This window comes from Bufo bufo, chromosome 4, assembly GCF_905171765.1.
Source record: "Bufo bufo chromosome 4, aBufBuf1.1, whole genome shotgun sequence".
Classification (NCBI taxonomy): Eukaryota; Metazoa; Chordata; class Amphibia; order Anura; family Bufonidae; genus Bufo; species Bufo bufo.
In genome coordinates this window covers 552,294,762-552,320,575 of record NC_053392.1, presented here as the reverse complement: position 1 = coordinate 552,320,575, position 25,814 = coordinate 552,294,762, and the positions used below count along the sequence as shown (strand labels likewise).

The 25,814-nt window shown below is 47.5% G+C and overlaps 1 protein-coding gene across 1 annotated transcript in view; it reads left to right on the top strand.

Annotated features, from left to right (window-relative positions):
- The first annotated feature begins 10,393 nt into the window (after positions 1 to 10,393).
- Positions 10,394 to 25,814, top strand: part of ACTR2 (actin related protein 2) — a 44,099-nt gene continuing 28,678 nt past the window's right edge. Inside the window, exon 1 of the mRNA XM_040430108.1 lies at positions 10,394 to 10,589. Within this exon, the coding sequence (XP_040286042.1) occupies positions 10,542 to 10,589 (48 nt within the window). The 5' untranslated portion in view covers positions 10,394 to 10,541. The remainder of the gene's footprint in view (positions 10,590 to 25,814) is intronic.

Sequence of the window (25,814 nt, the reverse complement as noted above, 5' to 3'; positions counted from 1 at the left end):
CATCCCCGCTCTGCTCATGGGCCCGCCGATGCACTGGATTGGATTCCTCCCACGGCCGAGCGCCTGACTGAAGCCTGCTGCGCCGCTCCCCGCCGTGAAGGGTCCCCGGAGGGGCTCCGCAATCGGCGTCTGACCCGTGGGGTTTCATCCTGCTTAAGCGCGCCGGCGGTCGGGCCGCCGCGGCCGTCTAGCCCCGTCCTCAGGAGTCACCGCCGCCACTGGGGTCCCTGAAGCAGGCCTCCTAACTGTTCCTCAACCAGTCGGGTCCCCGGGCCTCCGCCTCCATCCTGACTGGGCCAGCATTTCGTCTACCGACATGGTGAGGAGACAGGTACGTGCAGTTAGTTGGCTAACCGCCCAAACAAAATGGCACCCCCGAACCCCTCATCACCCACACTTTATATAACCCCACACCACACCCTTTAGTTACCCTGGCAAACCCTCCACCTCCGGCAGCAAGCCTAATTAACCCTTCCACCGCCTGACTCCTCGCCAACCAAACCAGCGTCATGCTGGCCTCCCTTTAGCTCTGCTTTAGTCCGGCCTCACTGGATTGGTTATCATATCAGATCTGAGGGGGTCCCGACACCCAGCACCCCCCAACAATCAGCTGTTTCTGCTGCTGTATGTCTATTCGACAGCAGCAGTGAACAGCACGCGCCACTCCTCAAACAGCTTATTGGCAGGGGTGCTGGGTGTCAGACGTCACATTATTACAAGATTTGGTGCCCCACTTTTGATTTTGCCAGGGGCCACATTTTGTCTAAAACCAGCCCGCCCACTGCAGGTATAGGGAAGGTATGTCCCGCTCTCTGGCAGCCATTCTGCTTCCATAGGAAGCAGAGACAGCTGCCTGTAATGATGAAGGAGAGCCGTCTGTCGGCTCACTGCTTCATCATTCTCCCCCCCGCGGGCGCTACACACTGCAGGTCTGGGTAGGGGGCAGGGCTTGTGGGCATGGCAGGGGGCCGGGGTCGGCCGGGAGCTTTGTGTGTCCTGCTGTTGGTGTTGCTGCTGCTGGCTAACGAGGTAAGTATGTGGAGTTTTTTATTTTTTTTTTACTGTCTGTGAAGGGGGCACATTACTGGGCATATTACTGTCTGTGAAGGGGGCACAGCTGGGCATATTACTGCCTGTGAAGGGGGCACAGCTGGGCATATTACTGCCTGTGAAGGGGGCACAGCTGAGCATATTACTGCCTGTGAACGGGGCACAGCTGGGCATATTACTATCAGGGGGCACTTTACTGGGCTTATTACAGTCAGGGGGCACTTTACTGGGCATATTACTATTAGGGGGTACTTTACTGGGCATATTACTGTCAGGGAACACATAACTGGGCATAACTACTGTGAGGGGCACATATCTGGGCATAGGTACTGTGAGGGGGCACATATATGGCCTACATATCGTAGGGATGGGCTGCACCTCAATGGGGAAGGGGCAGCTGTGTTGGGGGGAGAAGATGGCTAGAAGGTTGAAGGAGTGTTTAAACTAGGGACTTGGGGGAGGGAAATTACATTATAGGAGGGGAAGATAGTGCAGATAGAGACCGGGGGCAAGGTAGTTGGGACTGGGGGAGGAATGGAAGGAGGGACTAGAACAGTTCAGAAGGAAAGGTGTAGGGTAAAAAAATATACATAAACTTCTTAACTGTATGTATATTAATGCCAGAAGCCTGACTAATAAAACTGGGGAACTGGAATTAGCGATGTGTGAGGAGGACTAGGGGTGGGCGGTATAGGCGTATATAGGCGATATTCGATATAAATTTGGGCGACGATATGAATTTCGCCATATCGCCTATATTCGCCGGACCGCGATATGATCGCGCTCTCTGCGCGCAACCATTTTCTCTCCTGAGCCGGCCGGCACAGTGAGGGAGAAGGAGGGAGTCCCTCCCTCCCTCCCCACTGTGCGCGGCTGCCGCTGAACACCAATGAGGACAGAGTAGGAGGAGGAGGGGGAGGGGACTGTGGCCACTGCGCCACCAATAAATGTGCCGGCCATATCCCACAGGGTCCCCCTCCTCCCCCCCCATCATTGGTGGCAGTGGGCAGTCCCGATCGGAGTCCAGCAGTGTAATGCTGGGGCTCCCGATCGTTACCATGGCAGCCAGGACTCTACTGAAGTCCTGGCTGCGATGGTAATGTTAGTGAAGCAGCAATTATACTCACGTGCGCCGTGTGCCGCCGGGCGCTCCTTCTTCTGTCTGTGGCGGCGCATTGCTAATGCTTATAGCATTAGCAATGCGCCGCACAGACCTATGAGAAGAAGGAGCGTCCGCACCCAGGGCGCACGTGAGTATAATACTGCTCACTAACATACCATCGCAGCCAGGACTTCAGTAGCGTCTTGGCTGCCATGGTAACCGATCGGAGCCCCAGCATTACACTTGCTGGGGACTCCGATCGGAACTGCCCACTGCCACCAATGATGGGGGGGGGGGGAGGGAGGGGGACCCTGTGGCCACTGCCACCAATGATTAATACTGGGGAGGGAGGTGGGGGGGTTTGAGTTACCAGAGGGGGGCGGATCAGAGGCTGGGGGGGGCAGATCAGAGCTGGGGGAGCAGATCAGAGGCTGGGGGGGCAGATCAGAGGCTGGGGGGGCACATAGAGAGCCGGGGGAGCACATGAGAGGCCGGAGGGGGCTACATGAAAGGCTGGGGGCACATGAGAGGCTGGCTGGCCATGGTCAGCTCCCTGCTGTTGTGTGCACAAAGCACAGGGCAGCAGGGAGAGAGTAAAGTCCTATTCACCCTAATAGAGCTCTATTAGGGTGAATATGACAAGGGTTCTAGCCCTTAAGGAGGCTAATAGTTATTAAATACAAAGTAAAAAATAAAAATAAAAATAAAACAATATATAAAACAATATATTGCAATATATATCGCATATCGCACATGCTTAAAATTAGTTCGCAATATAGATTTTAGGCCATATCGCCCCACCCCTAAGGAGGACTATGACATAGTGGGAATAACTGAGACATGGCTGGATGATATCTAATGACTGGGCAGTTAAAGTACAAGGTTCAGTCTGTTTAGAAAGATCGTCAAAAACCGGAGAGGGGGAAGGGGGGGGGGGGGGTTTGCCTTTATGTAAAGTCTTGTCTAAAGCCCACACTCTGTGAAATATAAGTGAGGGACATGAACATGTGGAGCACTGTGGGTAGAGACACATGGAGGCAAAAACAACAATAAATTACTAATAGGAGTTTATTATAAACCACCTAATATACCAGAGTCCACAGAAAATCTACTACTAAACGAGATAGACGAAGTAGCAAATCATAATGAGGTGGTTATTATGGGGGACTTACCTACCCAGATATACTGTAGACTGGAAACTGAAACCTGTATATCTCATAAAGGAAACAGGTTCTTGCAATAACCAAAGACTTATTTCCCAACTGGTCTCAGGACCCGACTAGAGGGACGGCCATACTGGACTTGGTATTAACCATTAAACTGACAAAACAACAGATGTGCAGGTTGGGGGACACCTGATAAAATAGTGACCAAAAGTAATAACCTTTCCAATTATCAATCAAAAGAGTGTTTCTTCAGGGAGGAACAAAAATAACCAAACTTCAAAAAAGCTAAATTTAGCCACCTAAGAGAGGGCCATAGGCCTAACTAACTGGGAGAAAGTCCTCAAAAAAAAAAAAAATACAGCCACAAAATTTGGATATTTTTAAAAGCATCCTAAAATCTAATTGTGAGAGGTACATACCTTATGAGAATAAAAGGTTAAGGAACAAGAAAAAAAACTATGTGGATAAATAGAACTGTAAAGAAAGCAATAAATGAGAAAAAGAAAGCATTTAAATCACTAAAACAGAAGGGTAGCGAGGAAGCACTGAAAAACTATAAGGAAAAAAAATAGAATATGTAAAAAACAAATTAAAAGCAGCCAAACTATAGACCGAGAGATTATTGCCAAAGAAGAGCAAAACTAACCCTAAAATGTTTTTCAATTATATAAATGATAAAAAGTATAAATCTGAAGGTGTCGGCCCTCTACTGAGTAATGAGGGGGGAGTTGCAGAGAGAGATGAGGAGAAAGCAAAGCTATTAAATATTTTTTTTCTACACTGTATTCACTAAGAAAATAAACTGTCAGATAAAATGCAGATTCAAAAAGTAAATTCCCCATTAAAAGTGCACTGTCTGACCCATGAAGAAGTACAAGCGGCGTCTTAAAAAGGTTAAAATAGACAAATCGCCAGGACCAGATGGCATACACCCCCGTATCCTAAGAGAATTAAGTAATGTCATAGGCAAGACCCTTAATCTGATATTTAAGGACTCTATACTGACAGGGAGTGTTCCACAGATTGGCGCATAGCAAATATAGTGCCAATAATGAAAAAGGGTCAAAAAACAGAGCCCGTAAACTATAGGCCGGTAAGTTTAACATCCGTCGTGGGTAAACTGTTTGAAGTTTTCTAAGAGATGCTGTCTTGAGTACCTCAATGAAAATAAGCCAATAACGCCATATCAGCATGGCTTCATGAGGGAGACGTCATGTCAAACTAATTTAATCAGTTTCTATGAGAATGTAAGTTCTAGACTTGACAGCGGTGAATCAATAGATCTCGTATATCCTGACTTCTCCAAAGGATTTGACACTGTACCACATATAAGGTTAGTATATAAAATGAGAATGCTCGACTGGGAGAAAATGTCTGTATGTGGGTAAGTAACTGGCTCAATGATAGAAAAAAGAGGGTGAGTATTAACGGTACACACTCAGATTGGTCGCTGTCACTAGTGACAGGGTACTCAGGATCAGTATTGGGCCTATTCTCTTCAATATATTTATTAATGATCTTGTAAGGCTTGCATAGTAAAATATACATTTTGCAGATGACACTAAACTGTGTAAAGTAATTGCCACAGAAGAGGACAGTATACTGCTACAGGAGGGATCTGGATAGATGGAGGCTTGGGCAGAGAAGTGGCAGATGATGTTTACACTGACAATTGTAAGGTTATGCACATGGAAGGAATAATGCAAGTCACCCGTACATACTAAATGGTAAAACACTCGTAACACTGACATGGAAAAGGACCTAGGAATTTTAGTGAACAGCAAACTAAGCTGCTGCCAAGGCCAATAAGATAATGGGTGCATCAAAATGGGGCATAGATGCCCGTGATGAGAACATAGTCCTACTACTTTACAAATCATTAGTCAGACCACACATGGAGTTACTGTGTACAGTTCTGGCTTCTGTGGAACAAGGCAGACATAGCAGAGGCTGGAGAGGGTCCAGAGGAGGGCAACTAAAGTAATATCTGGAATGGGGCAACTACAGTACCCTGAAAGATTATCAACATTAGGGTTATTCACTTTAGAAAATAGACGACTGAGGGGAGATCTAGATTAATATGTATAAATATATCAGGGGTCAGTACAGAGATCTATCCTATCATCTATTTATCCCCACACTGTGACTGTGACGAGGGGACATCCTCTGCGTCTGGAGGAAAGAGAAGGTTTGTACACAAACATAGAAGAGGATTCTTTACGGTAAGAGCAGTGAGACTATGGAACTCTCTGCCTGAGGAGGTGTGATGGTGAGTACAATAAAGGAGTCCAAGAGGGGCCTGGATGTATTTCTGGAGTGTAATAATATTACAGGATATAGCTACTAGAGAGGGGTCGTTGATCCAGGGAGTTATTCTGATTGCCTGATTGGAGTCGGGAAGGAATTTTTTCCCCTTAAGTGGGGAACATTGGCTTCTACCTCACAGGTTTGTTTTTTTTGCCTTCCTCTGGATCAACTTGCAGGATAACAGGCCGAACTGGATGGACAAATGTCTTTTTTCGGCCTTATATACTATGTTACTACTGTAATGGGGGAACCTATCTGGCCATACTACTGTGTGGTGGTATAAAGGGGGAATGATTACTATGTGGGGGCATTTAGGGGACTGGGTGGGATTAGGTGTTTAGTTATGTTTTGTGGGAGTTAGAGGTGTCGCCTAGTGCTGAAAAGATTTGCTTAGTGCGCTGCACATGATGTCCCTCTTCGTCTTTTCAAAAGTTGGGAGTATGAGTTTCTATGACTTACGACATTTCTTGGCCTGACTGGTAGTCACCACGAGTCAGACATGGCACTGTGTGTCTTCAAGAGTCACCTGCGACTACATGGTGCCCGTCTGTCAATCAGGGCGGGCACTGCTATAATAAGCACATGGAGATCAGAGCACATACAAGAGTATTAGGCCATATTCACAAGGCAGATTTCCCTGCAGATTTTCGTGTGTTCTCTGCACCAAAATCAGCACGGATTACACCTCATATTTTTAATCAGAAATTCACGCTGTAGTTAATTCGGAGCATCTTTTCCACATGTTGGCTGAAAATCCGTGTCGCAGAAAAATAAATGGTAGCCAGTCCATTCTACGCACAGATTTTGAATGCAATAAGAGGCCTAAAAAATGCATGGAAAAAACAACTTCAAATGGAAAACCGCATAAAAAAATACGTTCTGTCTAGGCAGATTCTGTGACTAAATTTTCAGCGTCCTAATCAACTGTGTGAACATAACCTGAGCATCTTAATAGTCTGACTACAGAATCCTTTAAAGGGGTTATCCCACAACTGATGTGAAAAAATGACTGAAAATCAGCCTTCATATAGTACAGGCATGGCCAACCTGCAGCTCTCCAGCTGTTGTAAAACTACAACTCCCACCATGCCCTGCTGTAGGCTGTTCGGACATGCTGGGAGTTGTAGTTTTTGCAACAGCTGGAGAGCCTCAGGTTGGCCATCCTGATATAGTACATGACAACCTCTTTTTAACCACTTCACATCTGGGCCATTTGCCCCCTTCCTGACCAGGCCAATTTTGCAAATCTGACATGGGTCACTTTATGTGGTAAAACTTGGAACACTTTTACTTATCCAAGTCATTCTGAGACTGTTTTCCTCGTAACACATTGTACTTCATGATAGTCATAATTTGAGTCAATATTTCACCTTTATTTATGAAAAAAAAAAATACCAAAAATTTTGAAAAATTAGCAATTTTCTAATTTCAATTTCTCTGCTTTTAAAACGGAAAGTAATATCTCATAAAATATTTATTACTTACCATTCCCCATATGTCTACTTTATGTTAGCATCATTTTGAAAATGTTATTTTATTTTTTAGGATGTTATAAGGCTTAGAATTTTAAAAGCAATTCTTAAATTTTTTAAGAAAATTGCCAAAACCCAGTTTTTAAGGACCAGTTCAGGTCTGAAGTCACTTGCGGTGCTTACATAGTGGATACCCCCATAAATGACCCCATTGTAGAAACTACACCCCTCAAGTTACTTAAAACTGATTTTACAAACTTGTTAACCGTTAGGTGTTCCACAAGAATTAAAGGAAAATGGAGATCAAATTAAAAAATTTCACTTTTTTTGGCACATTTTCCATTGTAATCCATTTTATTCTTTAACACATCGAGGGTTAACAGCCAATACAAAACTCAATATTTATTACCACGATTCTGCGGTTTACATAAACACCCCACATGTGGTCGTAGACTGATGTAAGGGCACACGGCAGGGCGCAGAAGAAAAGGAACTCCACATGGTTTTTGAAGGCAGATTTTGCTGAACTGGTTTTTAGATGCCATGCCCATTTGAAGCCCCCCTGATGCGCCCTTACAGTAGAAAAAACTGTACAGTGCGAATACCATCCTATACAATAGGTGGGATGAGGTATACCTATTAAGGGACCCCACAAAACAATTGTGAATGTAATCACACTACTCCGGTACAATCCCATATGACACTAGACACTGACAATTTTAAATGATTTTTATTCTTTAGAGTGTGTGTTTCAAATAAGTTTTTTAATAATTAAACAATAAAGATATAATTTTAACAATAGTTAGGGACCCCTACAGGGATTCTAGGTCTCAACAGACCAATGTTGTATTTATATAAATATCCCGAGGTCTCTAAAAGGGACTTTGATTAAATAAACTTACAGTAGAAACTCGCAAAAAGTGACCCCATTTTGGAAACTAGGGGATAAGGTGCCTGTTTTATTGGTACTATTTTTGGGTACATATGATTTTTTGATCATTCATTATATCACTTATGGGGCAAGGTGACCAAAAAATTGGTTGTTTAGCACAGTTTCTATTATTTATTTTACAGCGTTCACCTGAGGGGTTAGGTCATGTGACATTTATATAGAGCAGATCGTTACGGACGTGGCGATACCTAATATGTATACTTTTTCTTATTTTATTTAAGTTTTACACAATAATAGCATTTTTGAAGACTTTTTTTTAATGTGTCCATGTTCTGAGAGCTATATTTGTTTTATTTTTCAATGATTTTCTTATGTAGGGGCTCATTTTTTGCAGATGAGGTGACGGTTTTATTTGTACCATTTTGTGGGACATATGCCTTTTTGATCACTTGTGTTGCACTTTTTGTGATGTAAGGTGACAAAAATGGCTTTTTTTTTACACTTTTTTTTTTATGGTGTTCACCCGAGGGTTAGAATCAGATCATGTGAAATATTTTAATAGAACTGGTTGTTACGGACGTGGCGATACCTAATATATATACTCAGGGGGCGTAGCTAAAAGCTCATGGGCCCTAGTGCAAGAGTTCAGCTTGGCCCCTTTCCCTCAGTGCTTGTTGGAAAGGGGCAGGGAACACGTAGCCTTCCTGCTGCCTGAGGCAAACATTGAAAGGGCACCCCCTAATGCCAAATTCTTGACCTAACCCCTTCCCTCCAGCCAGAGGTGTAAATTGACCAGCATGTACTTTCTATAATGCCAGTGTCTTATGTGGCACAAGGGTCTTTGGGCCCCCTCAGGCTCCTGGGCCCGGTAGCGACTGCTACCTCTGCACCCCCTATAGCTACGCCCCTGTATATACTTGATCACTTGCCTTACTTGGGGATTTATTTATTTTACATGTGAAACCTTTTTTTATTTAACACTATTTTTTATTTTACACTTTGCGTCCCCCATAAGGTCATACAAGACCTCTGGGGGACATTTTACTTCTCTTTTTTTCCACTATTGATTTCTCCGTAACTGGGGCTGACATAGTAGCTCCAGTTACAGGGGACATACACCCCCAGAGAGGCTGTACAGCATTATACTGTGCTGTACAGCCTCAGTGCAGGGCTGATCGAGGTCTGTGGAAGACCTGACAGCTCCTGCACTCTCCGGGCCCCGGCGATCACATGACCGCCGGGCCGGGACAGGAAGCGCATAACGCTTACTGCACTGTATACACAGCGTTGGTGAGCGCCTGGGATCTGTCCCTGCCTTCTCTCTGGTTGCGGGCAACCTGTCTCGCGGGCAACCTGATCATGCAGCTGCACGATAAGCGTGCAGCTGCGATCTCTGAATGGACGTTCATAAACGTCCATTCAGAGATAGAGAACCACCTCCCGGACGTTTATAGTCAACGCGCGGACAGGAGGTGGTTAAAAAAAAGCTAGAACCAGCCCTGTACCTCACATGGTCCAGAGATCTCCCCATTCACTGCTCCAATTGCTCTGGCACTCCAGCTCCAGCTAAAACTACAACTCCCAGAATCCTCCTTTTACAAGAACAGCCAAGAAAGTTTGAATGCTGGGAGTTGTAGTTTCACAGCAGCTGGAGTGCTGAAGGTTGCTCTCTGTGCTAGATTATCTTCAGCTTGGCAGTTGAGGGAGTGTGCGCGCAGGGTGTGTGTCCTTTCTGAGGGAGCGTGTCCTTTCTGCTGCGGCTCTTTTCCTGTAACTGCCAAAGTTTCTAACAGTAGATACCGCTGGTGACGGTTGAAGATTGAAACTGAGCGCTTGCAACCACCTCTGTGAAGCGGACAAGAAATAACTAAAAGAACAAACAGCGGGTGGCGCTATACAGATACATTTTATTGAATAGCTCAGTAGTTCTTATACATTTTTTATTCCATGCAGTTACAAAAGTATTCATATCCAGGTGCTGGTTTGGAAAATGTAGAGTATTTTTCGTGGGACAACCCCTTTAAGACCCCATAAGTTGACCCTCCTGTGGAGGCGCTGTATAGCTGTCACTCTTATGGGGCAGTAGGTGGGCTCTGTGTATGGCTATGCCGTACGTGCTCTGTGGTAACTGAGACGCAGGGCGTGGGTCACAGTATCTGAGGGTGGGGCTTACGTACTTCCTCCTTCAGCCATTACCTACAATTAGACAAGTGAGGGGCTATGCAATATCGTTTATATCATAACCACATGCCAACAACAAAAATGCGTCCAACGCCTCATTTCCCCCCCCCCTTTTTGAATGGGACAGCCGGCTTCCTGTCTGCGCTGTCCAATCACCGTCACCGCTCGCCCACTCGCTCCATAGCGTCTGAGGCGGCTCCTTGATTGGCTGGTGGGGCGGAGGCTGCGGGCGACTCTTCAGTCACGTGGCCCTCACTTACCGGAGGAGAAGGAGAAGTAGTAGTAGGTGTCGGGCGGGGGGGACGCACTTTCCGGTTTTTTGCCAGTCATTCAGAGAGAGCTTGGCGGCTCCGGCGGAGGGAGGCACCGATATGGACAGCCAAGGCAGGAAGGTGGTGGTGTGCGACAACGGAACAGGGGTGAGTCGTGAAGACCGGGGACACACTGGGCGTTGGTTGTCACCACCCTCTCTCCGAGAGGCTCACTCCCCCCACAATCAGTGGCCATCTGCAGCAGCGGCTGTGCCGGGTGACTGTCACTGTGCCCTGCATACTCCTCCTTATGACACACACAGCAGCCCCCTCCCCAGATGCATAATCCAGGTCTGTTTCATAGGAAGCCCCAGCATCTGAGGGAGGATCCGGGGTGCCCTGATGAACCCCTTTAAATGACAGTTAGAGCATGCAGACCCCTGGCCCATGACATCTGTGTGCCTCTGCCTTGATCTGATGCTTTTATGCCTGATCATGGTGTATTTACTTCGCCATGCAGGCGTCTAGGGTGGTCTAGCGTATATACATGCCGTGCATCCCCGTCGTTTGCTGCATTTCATTCATTTATGGGATGTTTCGAGGTTTCTTACAGGGCTCTGGCTGCTGAGGGGTTAATGTCTTCCTGCCTGTCCCCGCCTGCTGGAGAGGGAGGGGATCTGCAGGCCCCAGCCTGATCAAAGGGGAGCTGCATACCTTGACATGCGTTGAGGTGGCAGCGAAATATGGGATTGTTTTTTTGTATCTATTTTTGACCGGGGCGATCACACCGACGGAGCGAGGGCAGATTTAATTGTGTCGTGGCGATCGTGGTTGCTGTCAGATTTACGTCAGTTCTCCGGGTCCTCGCCCTCCAGCGAGGCTTGTCACCCAGCTTTCCGAGATCACGGATTGACACCTCAATGGCAGGACCGCCATTGCCGCATCGCTAGTTAGCTCTGTCCATCAGGAGTCTAGGAAAGCTGAGTGGCGGCCTATGTGGTTTGTAGGATATTGGCTGAATTGCGGGAGGAGCTGCAGTACCGTGCATGGCCTGTAGACAAGGGTGGTGCAGTTTCTTGGGAGTAAATCTCTTCTGATGCTTCGTGGCGGCTATTTCTGTGGTCACTCGGCTGGAGATGACTGAACGTTCTTCCTGAACTATCTGATAACTCTTAGGGTTCTTGATGAGATGTCTGCTCATTGTGGGATGGGGGGGACTGGTGAGGCGCTCGCTCCGCAGCACTTGGCTGCCGCTCTGTTAGGTACAATGACAGGAAGAGGCTTGATGGGTGCTGTAGATAAGAGAACGCTATGGGCTGTGTCATTTGAGAACGTTCAGGTGATTTCACACACCGTTTTTTTTATGTGTTTTTTTTTTTTTTTTACCAAAAAAATGTTGCGGCCAGATTGATTAATTCAAGTAAAGTCGCTGAAAAAAAAAAAAGGCTTTAAAAATGTTTTTTCTAATCTCTGGGTAAAGCATTAGGTTTCCTGGGCAAAACTCCAGAAAAAAGACGTGTAGAAAAAACACAATAAAAAGAAAACAAAAAAAAAAACTTGAACATGAATAATAATACACAGAGAAATCCTGATGGTTCTCGTTTTATGTTTCTTAGTCTGGATGCTGATACTTAGAAATTTGCTTCTGGTCCCTAAACTAAAGTGCCCGTGCAGCAGAAGCACTCCGACCGCGGCCCGTCTGTAACGTGTGTGGATGTGCAGAGGTAAATACTGGCCTTCCGCTGTCCCTAAGGCCTTGTTCACATTTCTGTTCTCCACTGACGTGTGCGGTCAGCACTTTCCACAGACAGCGCACAAATGTGTCTGGGTCAGTAAAGCAATCCGAGACGTGCACTACTTTGGTCCTTGATGAGGGCCAAACGCGTACTTTGAAGTCTATGGATCCGTGAAAATCAAAGACACAGTGCGGATGGCGTTTGTGTTTGGTCCGTTTTTCGGTGACCGCTGATTTCAGATGTTCTGGAAAGTAATTCTGCTGAGAAGTGTCCATGGAATGTGGCTGACACACGGAGCGCAAAAAAAACCGGACAGATTCTTCACGGATAGAGCACGGATGAATTTTTTTCACGGATGAACGAGGCCTACCTCTTGACATTCAAGTTAGATTAAAGGGGTTGTCTGGGTTCAGAGCTGAAGCTCCCCGTCACTCAATTACTTTTGTACGAGTGGCGCTTCCCCCTGCCTTGCACTCCATCGCACAGGGAAAGGGCTGTTTGTTTACTGCCGGTGACCTACTCGGCCTTTTCTCTGTATGCTGGGTGGAGGCTTCCGCCTAGCAGGGAGCATGGTGACCTCACTGGCACTAGCCTGTGAAACAGTCGAGGGCAGCGCTAAAGAGCGCCCATTTGTGCCAGTGACGTCACCGGGCTCACTGCCAAGCGGAAGTCTCTGCCTAGCATACCCATGTGAAGCCTGGTACATTGCTGGTAGTAAAGAAGAAGCCCTTGCCCTGCGTGATGCAGCGAAAGACAAGGGGGTACATCGGAGGAAGAAGTGCTCCACTCAGACATGGTAAATGAGTGAAGAAGAGGTTATGTCCGGGTTCAGCTCTGAACCCGGACACCCCCTTTAAGTTCTTATCAAGCTATCCTGCCCACCCCTCTGTACACATGCACACTGGCCTCGGCCTAGCATGCGTGTGTCCTGAACTGAGAGGGGAGTAAGCTGCTGGAAGTATTTTATCTTCTAGAGTAGGCATGCTCAACCTGCGGCCCTCCAGCTGTTGTAAAACTACAACTCCCACCATGACCTGCTGTAGGCTGTCCAGCCATGCTGGGAGTTGAAGTTTTGCAACAGCTGGAGGGCCGCAACGGGTTTTCTTCCCCGACCTCTCCCAGCAGAGTAGACCTGGTAGACCCCCATACACATTAGATGCCAATCCCTTTGAATTCGACATCTATCTAATGAGGGTGCAAATATCATATGTAGCAATGTGTCATTCCTGTGGGTGCCGTGTTCTAGGGAAGGGTTTATTAAAGGTTTGTCAGGTTTCAGGAGGATCCGGCACAATGCTCCGGTTCTCTCAGCCACTCTCTATCAGGCTGCAGCGTGGATGTCATATTGCCAATACACAACTGCAGCCAATCACTGTCCTCTTCATGTCCACCGCTGAGGCCAGGAGAAGAAATCCGAAGGGTTAGGCCCCATTCACACGTCCGCAAAAGGGTCCGCACCTGTTCCTCAATTTTGCGGAACAGGTGCGGACCCATTCCTTCTCTATGGGCCCGGACACGAAGCAGAGAGCACACTATGTGCTCTCCGCTTCTGCATTTGCGGAGCGCGGCCTCGAACTTCGGGTCCGCAGCTCCGCAAAAGATAGAACATGTCCTATTCTTGTTCGCAGCTGCAGACAAGAATAGGCATTTCTATAGCGGGTGCCGCAACACACCATAGACGTGTGAATGGACCCTTAGCCTCTGATTTCTGCCGTGAATTACATGGGGTAAACATCTGCTGTGTGAACATGCCCCCCCCCCCCCCCCCCCAAATTATCAACTGTTTCCGGTAGCAACCTGCAGGATTGTGGACGCTGCAGGATCGGCGCTGAGTGATACAATGTATTTACCCAATGATTTTATGATCTTGTAAATGGCTGTTCAAAGGTGGTGAGCATAAACTTTAAAGAGGACCCGTCCCCTCTCCTGACATGTCTGTTTTAGTAACTCCTTGCATTCCCAATGTAATAATTCTAGGGCATCTGTTCTTACGTCTCTGTTGGGGGATCCCTTTATTATTTCTGCGAGAAGTTATGAATTACTAGCAGATTGCAATGTAGGTCCAGATGGGTGTTACCAGTAGGGGGGTGGTGTCCTTGTACAGTCTGACACTACCCATTCAGTGCTGCCAGTGTCAGACTGTGCAGGGACACCCCCCCACCCAACTGGACCTTCATTGCATAGGCTAGTAACTTATAAAAGGAAGGCATGTCCTAAAGTTATAAGAAAAGATGCTCCAGAATTGTTATTTCTCGGAGAATGCAAGTACTTATTGAGAAGACATGTCAGAAGAGGTCGGGGTCACTCTTTAGGGCTCCTTCCCTTTAGTAGATGGTTGCGTTTTGACCTGCGTATACGTGACACTTCCGGATTATTGTATGAGTGCAGAGAACGGGCACCGCTTAGTGATCTGCCCTCCTGATAAGTGCGGTTCTGATTATGACTGCGTTTCCTTTGTGCGGTTTACTCTCACATTGCCGCGCAGAGAAACGACAAGGAGACTATACAGCAAACCCTTCCTGTCTGCTCCAGTTCCTTTCTTTTACCATTTCATCCCCACTTCCTTTTCGGACTTGGCGACTCTTGTTCCTTGTCAGTTAGGGGAAATGCGGTGACAAAGAGGAACTGGATTCACGTAGCATGTCGCTCGTGTGAAGGAAAAGACCATTGTGCAGTATACAAGGATTCGCCTTTGTCCTTCTGCCGCCAGCCCCTCGTACCCCTGCAGCACCAGGGTCTGCTGTCAATGACTCGGACTGAGTGTACCCTATACATCACCATTTTGTCCCTTTTAATTTCCTCGTTGACTTATGTTGATTAAAAATAAAAAAACGAAACTGAACGCCCTGACAGCACCTGGTGCCCATGGGTTTCACGTGGTCTGCGGGTCGGTTTTACTCCTGAAAAGTTTCCTCGGCATGTGGATGAGATTTATTCTAGTCTATCTACTTGGCTAATACACTATGGGGGAGATTTACCACGACAGCACTGCCGGCTGATGCACCTGATGTATAGGCCTCGTCATAGATTTGGCGTGTGCTCCAGCAGTCCGTGTGCCTAAACAGAAAGCAGAGCTGCCGTAGATTTCTGACTTCATTTATGCCAGAAATGTGGCACAAAATTCATCCCTGTTGGTCATGCCCTTATCCAACCCTTAGCCCGCGCCCCTTTTGGAAAAGTGTCGAGGGGGGTGTAAAAAGTTAATGACGTGTCGTTTTCTTCCCCATTGTGAAGAAAATATCCCTACTTTCACATTTGCATTTTTGAAGTCCGACAGGTTGTTCCAGTAGAGGCGTCCACTGGATCCGGCAAAGCTGGATAATTCGGCACGCTGTTGGAGCCCATAAACTATAATGGGATTGGCGGGGATCCAGGCGCTTTCCAGCGAAATATTGGCTTTCGGCCAGATAAATAGTTGCATACACCCGCCAAAACCCGCCTTTTATGTGGTCAGATCTCCCGCCGAATCCCATTATAGTCAAAGGGGTTCAGTGCTGTGCGGTATTATTCAGTGATGCCGGATCGGTGAACTTCGGCAGGATGTTTCCCTGCCAGATTTCTAAATGTAAACGTACCGTAAGGAGTGACATGTCACTTCATGATACGGATCATGTGCTGGGTAGCCAGCCCCTCTTAAGGATGCTAAATCCGCAGCATGCAAAACCACAAACCCGCTGCAGAAATCGGAGGCTCGGCCACAGATTCCACTACAGTAATGGGAAGTACTTTTGCAACTTGTTTCTACAGTGTGAACATACCCTTAAAGGGGTCATCCCCTTATTTTATGTTGATGACCTATCGTCAGGATAGGTCATCAATATCAGAACGGCGGGGGTCTGACTCCCGGCACAAGTGTATAGCAAGGAGACGTCTCATAGAAATGAATGGGACGAGCAGGGAAACAATTAAGAGAAGGCGGCCTTGTCTTCAAACAGCTGATTGGTTGGACCCCCCTACTGATCTGATATAGGTCGTCAATATACCGTAAATAAAGCAGGCAGCCCCTTTAACTTTCCTTCCATTCAGACGGCTGTATGTACGGGTCCGCATCTGGAATGGGTGTGGACCCATTCATTTCAATACCCCGCAAATAATGTAGAGCATGACAAGCATATAGAGCGGACAAGAAAAGGGATTTCTGTATAGCGCTGGCTCTGCGTTTCCCAAAATACGCCTGAATGAGCCTGGCATGGACGGATGGAATATACCAAGAGAACAAGGCCTTAGACCTTCATTACCTGGGATATAAAGCTTAACCTGGCTGCTTAGTAATGTGTTGCTGAAATTTCCAGGTTGAAAATGACCAGGTACGATGCCAAGTGTAATGATAGTGTATGCTGCGCCAATACCCCTGTGTACGTTAAAGGGCTTGTCCAGGATTAGAAAAACATGGCTGCTTTCTCTCTGGCTTCAAAATAAAAAAATGTTGTATATTATTAAGATTGTGTAATTTATTAATTACATGGCTTGTTGTATATTTACTAAAATAGAAATTTAGGAAAGTTTAACATTTTTATTTAGTATTCTGTCAATCTATAGATATTTAGTCGAAATATAGAGGAGGTTTGGCTTACTGACCCCCACTGGTCTGGATGTCCTGGTCACCATGTACTTAAAGGGGTCGTCTCACTTCAGCAAATTACATTTATCATGTAGAGCAGGCATGGCCAACCTGCGGCTCTCCAGCTGTTGTAAAACTACAACTCCCACAATGCCCTGCTCTAAGCTGATAGCTGCTGGCAATCTGGGCATGATGGGAGTTGTAGTTTTGAAACAGCTGGAGAGACTCAGGTTGGCCATCCCTGATGTAGAGCATGGATCAGCAACCTCCAGCTGTATTGAAACCACAACTCCTAGCATGCTCCATTCACTTCTATAGGAGCTGCAAGAACAGTTAAGCAAGTGTGCATGCTGGGAGTTGTAGTTTGACAACAGCTGGAGCGCCGAAGGTTGCTGTCCCCTGATGTAGAGGAAGTTAATACGAGGCACTTACTAATGTATTGTTGTTATCCATATTGCCTCTTTGTTGGCCGGATTTATTTTTCCATTCCACTGCTTGTTTCCATGGTTATGACCACCCTGCAATCCAGCAGCAGTGGTCGTGCTTGCACACTATAGGAAAAAGGACTAGTCTATGTGCGGTCCCACGATCCCGGCCGGTGCTTTTTCTTAGTGTGCAAGCACAACCACCGCTGATGGATTGCGGGGTGGTCATCACCATGGAAACGAGCCGTGTATAATGTGATGGAAAAATGAATCCAGCCAGTAAAGGAGGCAATATGGACAATCGAAATACATTAGTAATTAACTTTATCTACATGATAAATGCCATTTGCTTAAGGCAGAGTTCACACGAACGTGTGTGACGCGTGCTCGTGCTGCGGGCCGCAATGCACGATCGCCGGCCGCGGGTCAGCCGCATCAGATCGCGGACCCATTCACTTTAATGGGTCCGCGATCCGCCCGTTCCGCAAAAAGATAGGACCTGTTCTATCTTTTTACGGGACGCAACCCCACGGAAGCACTCCGTAGTGCTTCCGAGGGGTCCCGTTCCGTGCGGCTGTTCCGCAATTCCGGATTTGCGGACCCATTGAAGTGAATGGGTCTGCATCCGTGATGCAGAATGCACACGGAACTGTGGCCGTGTATTGCGGCCCGCAATACGGCCACGGATCACTAGGCCTAAGTGACACAACCCCTTTAAGGTACTTTTACAGCATTTTGGGATTGATGGCCTATCCCATGGATAAACCATCATTATTATACTGCTGTGGGGGCTGACACCCCGCGATCAGCTGTTAAGCGTTGGCTTAGTGTCAGAACTGCGCAGCTCCATCCATTGTGTAGAGGACAGAGCCGGTACCGCAGCGCTGCCCCCATTGTAGTGAATAGGAGCAGCACTGCAGTTAACAACTCTATCCACTGCACAATGGACGGAGCTGTGTAGTTCTGGAGCTGGTTGGCTGGGTGTCGGCCTCCCACCGTTCACATATTGATGGCCTGTCCTGCTGTTTGTTCTCTTCCTCGTTTCGCTGTCCACCTACGTAACATCGCTGAGGTGGTCGCACATGTTCAGCTTCATCCTTCATCTGCCACCAGCCATATCTACTGTTGCAGTTGCAACTGAGAGTTGCAGCAGAAAGGGCACACCCCCTGAGCTTTGATAGGGAAAGGACACATCCTCTGAACTGCCAGCTTGAAATCTAGCTGAGCAATGAATGGAGAGATCTCTGGATCCATGTGAGGTGCAGGGCTGTCAGATTGTCATGTCCCGATATTTTTTTATTTAACATTTAGGAATGGAGGCCCTGTTCTGGTGATCAGTGGGGGTCCCACTTGTAGGACCACCACCAATCTGATAGTTACCCCTATGCAGTGGATAGGGGATAACTTTCTATATGGCCTCTTGCACACGACTGTATGGCTTTTTCAGTATTTGGCGGTCCGCAAAAAACGGATCCGGAAATAAATACGCATGATGTCCGTGTGCATTCCGTTTTTTACGGAACAGCTACTATCCTTGTCCGTTATGCGGACACTAAGAGGACATGTTCTATCTTTAAACGGAAGGCATGTGGAGTACCTTCCGTTTTTGTTCTGCGGATCAATTGAAATTAATGGTTCCGTATACGGAACATAAACGGGGAAAAAAAAGTTTGTGTGCAAGTGACCTAACCGGAATACCCCTTTAAGGTTCATAATCGTATGCATGGTAAGCAGTCGGTGACAGTAAGGCCTCTTTGTCTGTAAGCTGCATGAAAGCAGTTTTCAGTTTTTTTTTAGCTGATGGAAACAGTTGACTCATCTTTCCTGTCCAGAACTTCAGCAGATTTGCAATTTCCCTTAGGATTCTCTGTGCTTCTTGGTTTAGTACTTGATGGTCTCCTGCCAGCCCGAAGTAACCCATTCCATCGGAGTTTGGCAAAAGTCCCACATTGTAAATAGAGTCTGAAAACCACAAGTATTTCTGGACATCTGCACATCTGGCTGCTCCGCTCTGGTGTCTGATGTACAGACCTCCGGATCCAACTTTACTTTACTATTTACAAACACATTCACAACAATTCTGGATCATCTCTTTCTAGACCTCGGCATTGTTGTCCCTCTTCCCTCTGTTATTCCTCTTTGAAATTTATTATAAAATGTACAAGAGGAAGTAACCATTCCACAACTGTCAGCACTCATTGGACAGTGACCGTGTACAGGAACGCGCCCCCCAACTGGTAACACCCAGTTCTCAATGGCTCTGATTCTGGGTCCGAGAAAAAGACAAATGTACGGTAATATCTATACATGTAGGAATCTGCCATAAACCACACAGGGTGATGGGGGGGCTGCTTGGAAGTTAGCCTAAGGCCCTGTTCAGTATTTGAATTCTGTCAAATACTGTATATACAGTTAATGTATCACACAACATATACCTTTTGATGTGTATACCACTGTATTACTCATACGTGGGCCATATGCACCCATGCGAAAATTTATTGGGTAGATGTGTGCGGTATACACTTTTGCATGGAAGAGAATGGCATAGAATGGCCTACTATACTATAAGTCTAATAGAGGCCAAAAGTACACTCTATCGGGTGACTGGAGCCCTGTTCAAGCAAACCCTTTGGTTCAAGCAAAAAAAAAAAAAACATTAACTGCGGGAAAAACAGAACGCTTACCTGGTGCCCGCATTTTCGTCGCTGTAGTTGCAGATCCACCAGGCTCCTCTTCTGCCATCCAAGATGGCCACCCCACATCTCCGAGTGCCTGGTGACACTTCCTGCCACCCTTGGATTGGACAGCCCGCTCATGTGAATAGTGCTGGACAAGCAGGAAGTGGCCTGGGCCACAGGCAGATGTGTCCGTCTTGCATGGCAGAAGAAGAGGTTGGGAATTGGTGGATCTGCAAAAAAAAAAAAATGAGGGCAAAAAGGTAACTGTTCTTCTGTTCACTCCCCAGTTAATTGTGATTTATTTTATTTTTTGATCCGGAGGTACGGTTACAAAGCGACATGTGTTGCAGAAAAGTCGAGCGACACAAAAGGCCTTCATAAGGAGACTGAACATTATATCATTATATCAAAGAGATTACCTGAGTGTCGCTGGCTGCTTCTAGAGCGGTGTAGTCCTGTACCTAGTTAAATACAGCCTTGAAAATAATAGAGAATAGAAATTAGATCAGTATTTACAAACTTCCTGGTGGACTTTGACTTACCATCTAGTCTAGACAAGCAGAGCTGCAGGGTAAAGCATGAGGGAGGGACAGAACAGCTCCTTGAGCTTGTGATAAGACGGGAGTTAAATTTCAGACTTCCCAACGTAGTCATATGGGTTGTCCAAGATTAGAAAAACATAGCTACATGGGTCTGTGAAAAAACACAGATGCACACAAGATTGGCATCCGCGGTCCGTGGCCGTAGGCTACTTTCACACAGACGGATCCACAGATCCGACAGTATATTCTAACACAGAGGCGTTCCCATAGTGATGGGGACGCTTCTAGTTAGAATATACTTTGAACTAGGGCTGCACGATATGGGAATTTTGTGCGATTGCGATTAGGGCTCTAAAAATTGCGATATGCGATGCGATATTTTAAGGGAATTGTGCTAGAGGTCTATTTGCTTGGATTTTCCCATATGAGCCGCTGACGCGGCTGGGTATGACATAGTTATGGGGGATCTGTGGAGGACGCCGTGTTGTGGGGGATCTGTGGAGGACGCCGTGTTGTGGGGGATCTGTGGAGGACGCCGTGTTGTGGGGGATCTGTGGAGGACGCCGTGTTGTGGGGGGATCTGTGGAGGACGCCGTGTTGTGGGGGGGATCTGTGGAGGACGCCGTGTTGTGGGGGGGATCTGTGGAGGACGCCGTGTTGTGGGGGGGATCTGTGGAGGACGCCGTGTTGTGGGGGGGGATCTGTGGAGGACGCCGTGTTGTGGGGGGGATCTGTGGAGGACGCCGTGTTGTGGGGGGGATCTGTGGAGGACGCCGTGTTGTGGGGGGGATCTGTGGAGGACGCCGTGTTGTGGGGGGATCTGTGGAGGACGCCGTGTTGTGGGGGGATCTGTGGAGGACGCCGTGTTGTGGGGGGATCTGTGGAGGACGCCGTGTTGTGGGGGGATCTGTGGAGGACGCCGTGTTGTGGGGGGATCTGTGGAGGACGCCGTGTTGTGGGGGGATCTGTGCTATTACACATAGGGCCATCAGGGGGGCCAGCATAAGACATATAGCATCTTATGCTGGTTCCCCTCATGGCCCTATGTGTCCCCTCATGTGTCCTAAACTGCGCACATAACTGGCTTTGTGTTAAGTATTTTACTAGTGGGTAAAACAAGCTCTCTCCTATTGATAACATGGCCGCCTCTGTACTCACTGTCACTATGAATGCACTGCAGCGAGCTGGCCGGCGCGTGACTGACGTCACTTAGTAACGCTCCTCCCACTTCAGGAAGCAGGAGCGTTACTAAGTGACCCGCTCGCTGCTGTTAGCTGCAGTGCATTCATCGTGACAGTGAGTTACAGGCTGGCCATGTTATCAATAGGAGAGAGATTGTTTGACACGCAAAGCCAGTTATGTGCGCGGGGCCCCTTCATATATAATCGCGGCATTTTCGGGTCGCCCAAATCGCCATATCGCATTTGCAGATTATCGCGATTCGATTATTTTTTTTTTAATTTATCGTGCAGCCCTACTTTGAACTGTGTACATGACTGCTGCCTGCCAGCACCCGATCTGTGCTGGCACCTGAGGGGTTAATTGTGCGTATCTTACCCCTGTAAGAGATCATGTGCTGCCAGGCAGGAGGGGGCAGACCCCCCTCCCTCCCCACCTATCATTGGTGGCAGCGGAGAGTACCGATCAGAGTCCCAGTTTAATCGCTGGGGCTCCGATCGTTAACCATGGCAACCAGGACGCTACTGCAGTCCTGGTTACTTAGCAATTTTTAGAAGCATTATACTTACCTGCGAGCTGCGATGTCTGTGACCGGCCGGGCGCTCCTCCTACTGGTAAGTGACAGGTCTGTGCTATAAGCAATGTGCCGCACAGACCTTTCAATTACCAGTAGGAGGAGCGCCCGGCCGGTCACAGACATCGCAGCTCGCAGGTAAGTATAATGCTTCAAAAAATTGCTAAGTAACCACAGGTCCTTTTCCTACTGCCCACCAAAGAGGAAGATAGAAGAGAAGCCGGGCTGCGCGAACAAGTGGTTTAAGGTGAGTTAAATAATTTTTATTTTATTTTTTAACCCCTCCAGCCCTATTGTACTATGCATTCTGTATTAATAATGTATTATTTTCCCTTATAACATGGTTATAAGGGAAAATAGCAATCTACACAACACGTAACCCAAACCCGCCGATTTTTCTCATTCGCGTGCAAAACGCATTAAAATGTTTTGCACTCGCGCGGAAAAATCGTGCATTTTCCCGTGACGCACCCGCATCTTATCCGGCCCAAAACCATGACGCCTGTGTGAAAGAGGCCTAAGGCTTTTCACTCTTCAGTGTTTGGTCAGTGATTTCCATCAGTGATTGTGAGCCAGAAGCAGAGCCTGCACAGAGAAAAGAGTAGGTTTACACCGCCGTTTAACCAATCCAGCAGAAAAGAGTGTGCCGGAGTTCACCGGATCCGGCCTTGCCATATACTGCTGTTCAGCACTAGACCACATTGACTATAATTGGATCCTTGAGGGATCTGTCCGGTTTTCACTCGGACAATAACCACTGCAGAAGCTGTCAACATCCGTATGTCCGTGCCGAGGTCCCGCCAAAAACCTTGAACATGTCCTCTACTCTACTTGCCCGTTTTGCAGACAAGGATAGGCCATTTTTATTGAAGAAAAGAAAATGGCCGGTGTGTTGCAAATCCACGGTTTGCAGACCGCAAAACAGTTGTGTGCATGAGGCCTTTCTTAGGCTGCAGTGACAGTCACATTTTTCTTGGGTGACATACCTGTACAATAGGGGTACGTTGCAGCCCTCCATCAGGGGTGGTTGACAGGAGCTTTCAGGCATATGCGTGAAACGGAGGATGAAATCATGATGTGAACATAGCCTAAGGCTACTTTCACACTGGCGTTTTGGTTTCCGTTTGTAAGATCCGTTCAGGGCTCTCACAAGCGGACCAAAACGGATCACTTTTTTGCCCTTAATGCATCCTGAATGGATAAGGATCCGTTCAGAATGCATCAGTTTGGCTCCGTTCCGCCTCCATTCCGCTATGGAAGCGGACACCAAAACGCTGCTTGCAGCGCTTTGGTGTCCGTCTGACGAAACTTAGCCAAACGGATCCGTCCTGACACACAATCTAAGTCAATGGGGACGGATCTGTTTTTCACTGACACAATATGGCACAATAGAAAACGGATCCGTCCCCCATTGACTTTCAATGGTGTTCAAGACTGATCCTTCTTGGCTATGTTACAGATAATACAAACGGATCCGTTCTGAACGGATGCATGTGGTTGTATTATCTGAACGGATCCGCACCAAACGCGAGTGTGAAAGTAGCCTTAGGAATAAGTGAATCAAAATAGAGCAGCACAGGAGCCCTGCATGTCCATTACTATAAATGTACAGGTCTGTAAGTGATCTCAGTCCATGGTCACACCTGAGCAGCGCCCCCACCCCCAGGACTCGGGCAGGTATGCCTGGAATGAGCCAATTTGCTCTTTATCTTATCTCTTGTAAGGCTGCCTCCCGGATATCTTGGGAACAGGTTAACCTTGTCCACAGAGCACTTTACACACCTTCATTCTCTGCTGTAAAATGGCCGGACCTGGCCGAAAGGTGGTTCAGTTCCTCATTGACCCCACAGTGAGGGGCGATCACCTCCTGATGAAGGAACATCACAGGAATCCTGTGATCCTGAAGTTTCTGCGGTGCCTTCAGGACGGGTTTTGTGTTACGTCCTCCTGGTGACCACAAGCGCTGCACCTCCCCCATGCTGAGCCGCTTGCGGCCCGGGTGATATCACTCTTAGTAATTTCCGTCTCTCAAACCCTTTCTTCCTCTTTGTCATTTTTTTTTTCCAGTCTAAGCTTCAACTAATAAATATATAGACACACACGTTGTAGAGGTGAAATTTTAAGTCCAATGCCAGCAAAACCATCAACATTTATTAAAGTTGCTGAAGCTTCTTAGGGCAGTTCCACACAAGTTGTATTACGGGCACATTTTTGCTCCCATGTTATGCCTGGGTGTCTGTGCCCAAAACTACAGGACGGCAACTTTAAGGTATAGCTGTCCTTTTAAACAAACCTTTTTAATCTGGGGGTCTGAGTGCTGTGTCTCCCACCAATGGCGAAAATGAAGCGTCCAAACGAAGCGCTGTTTCTCCTCACAGTATCGGAGAGCTCCTCCTACTGGTAAGTGACAGATCATTAAGCAATGCGCTGCACAGACCTATCACTTACTAGTAGGAGGAGCTCCCGGCCGGACACAGACAGCGCAGCAGGTAAGTATGATGCTTCTAATATTGTAATATTGCTAAGTAACCATGGCAACCAGGCCTGCAGTAGCGTCCTGGTTGCTATGGTTACCGATCGGAGCCCCAGCGATTAAACTGGGACTCTGATCGGAACTCTCCGCTGCCACCAATGATCAGGGGGGTGGAGGGGAAGCCGCACACTGGCCACCAATGATATTAACACAATAGAGGGGGGGGGCGCACACTGGCCACCAATGATATTACAATAGAGGGAAGGGGGGCCGCACACTGGCCACCACTGATAATACAATAGAAGGAGGGGGGGGCCGGGGGAGGCTGCACACTGGCCACCAATGATATTACAATAGAGGGAGGGAGGGGGGGGCCGCACACTGGCCACCAATGATAATACAATAGAGGGAGGGGGAGCGGGGGGGGGGGGGGCCGCACTGGCCACCAATGATAATACAATAGAGGGAGGGGGAGGCGGGGGGGCCGCACTGGCCGGGTCTGCCCCCTCCTGCCTGGCAGCCCCTGATCTCTTACAGGGGGCTAAGATACGCACAATTAACCCCTCAGGTGTGGCACCTGAAGGGTTAATTGTGCGGATCACAGCCCCCTGTAAGAGATCGGGTGCTGCCAGGCAGCAGGGGGCAGTCATGTACTTAGTTCGTAGTATATTCTAACTAGAAGCGTCCCCATCACCATGGGAACGCCTCTGTGTTAGAATATACTGTCTGATATGAGTTTCACGATGTAACTCAAATCCGATGGTATATTCTAACATAGAGGCGTTCCCATAGTGATGGGGACGCTTCAAGTTAAAATATACCATCGGATTGGAGAAAACTCCGATCCTATGGTATATTAACTCCTGACTTTACATTGAAAGTCAATGGGGGACTGATCCGTTTGCAATTGCCCCATATTGTGTCAACGTCAAACGGATCTGTCCCCATTGACTTGCATTGTAAGTCAGGACGGATCCGTTTGGCTCCGCACGGCCAGGCGGACACAAACTACTTTTTTTTTCATGTCCGTGGATCCTCCAAAAATCAAGGAAAACCCACGGACGAAAAAACGGTCACGGAAAAACGGAACCCGTTTTTGCGGACCGCAAAAAAAAAAAAAAAGGTCGTGTGCAGGAGTCCTTAAACTTACCTTACTGAGCTGACGCTCCATCCTTTTCAGCAGAACATTGAGGGCCTAATCATATCTTCAAATGTCTGTTTTGTA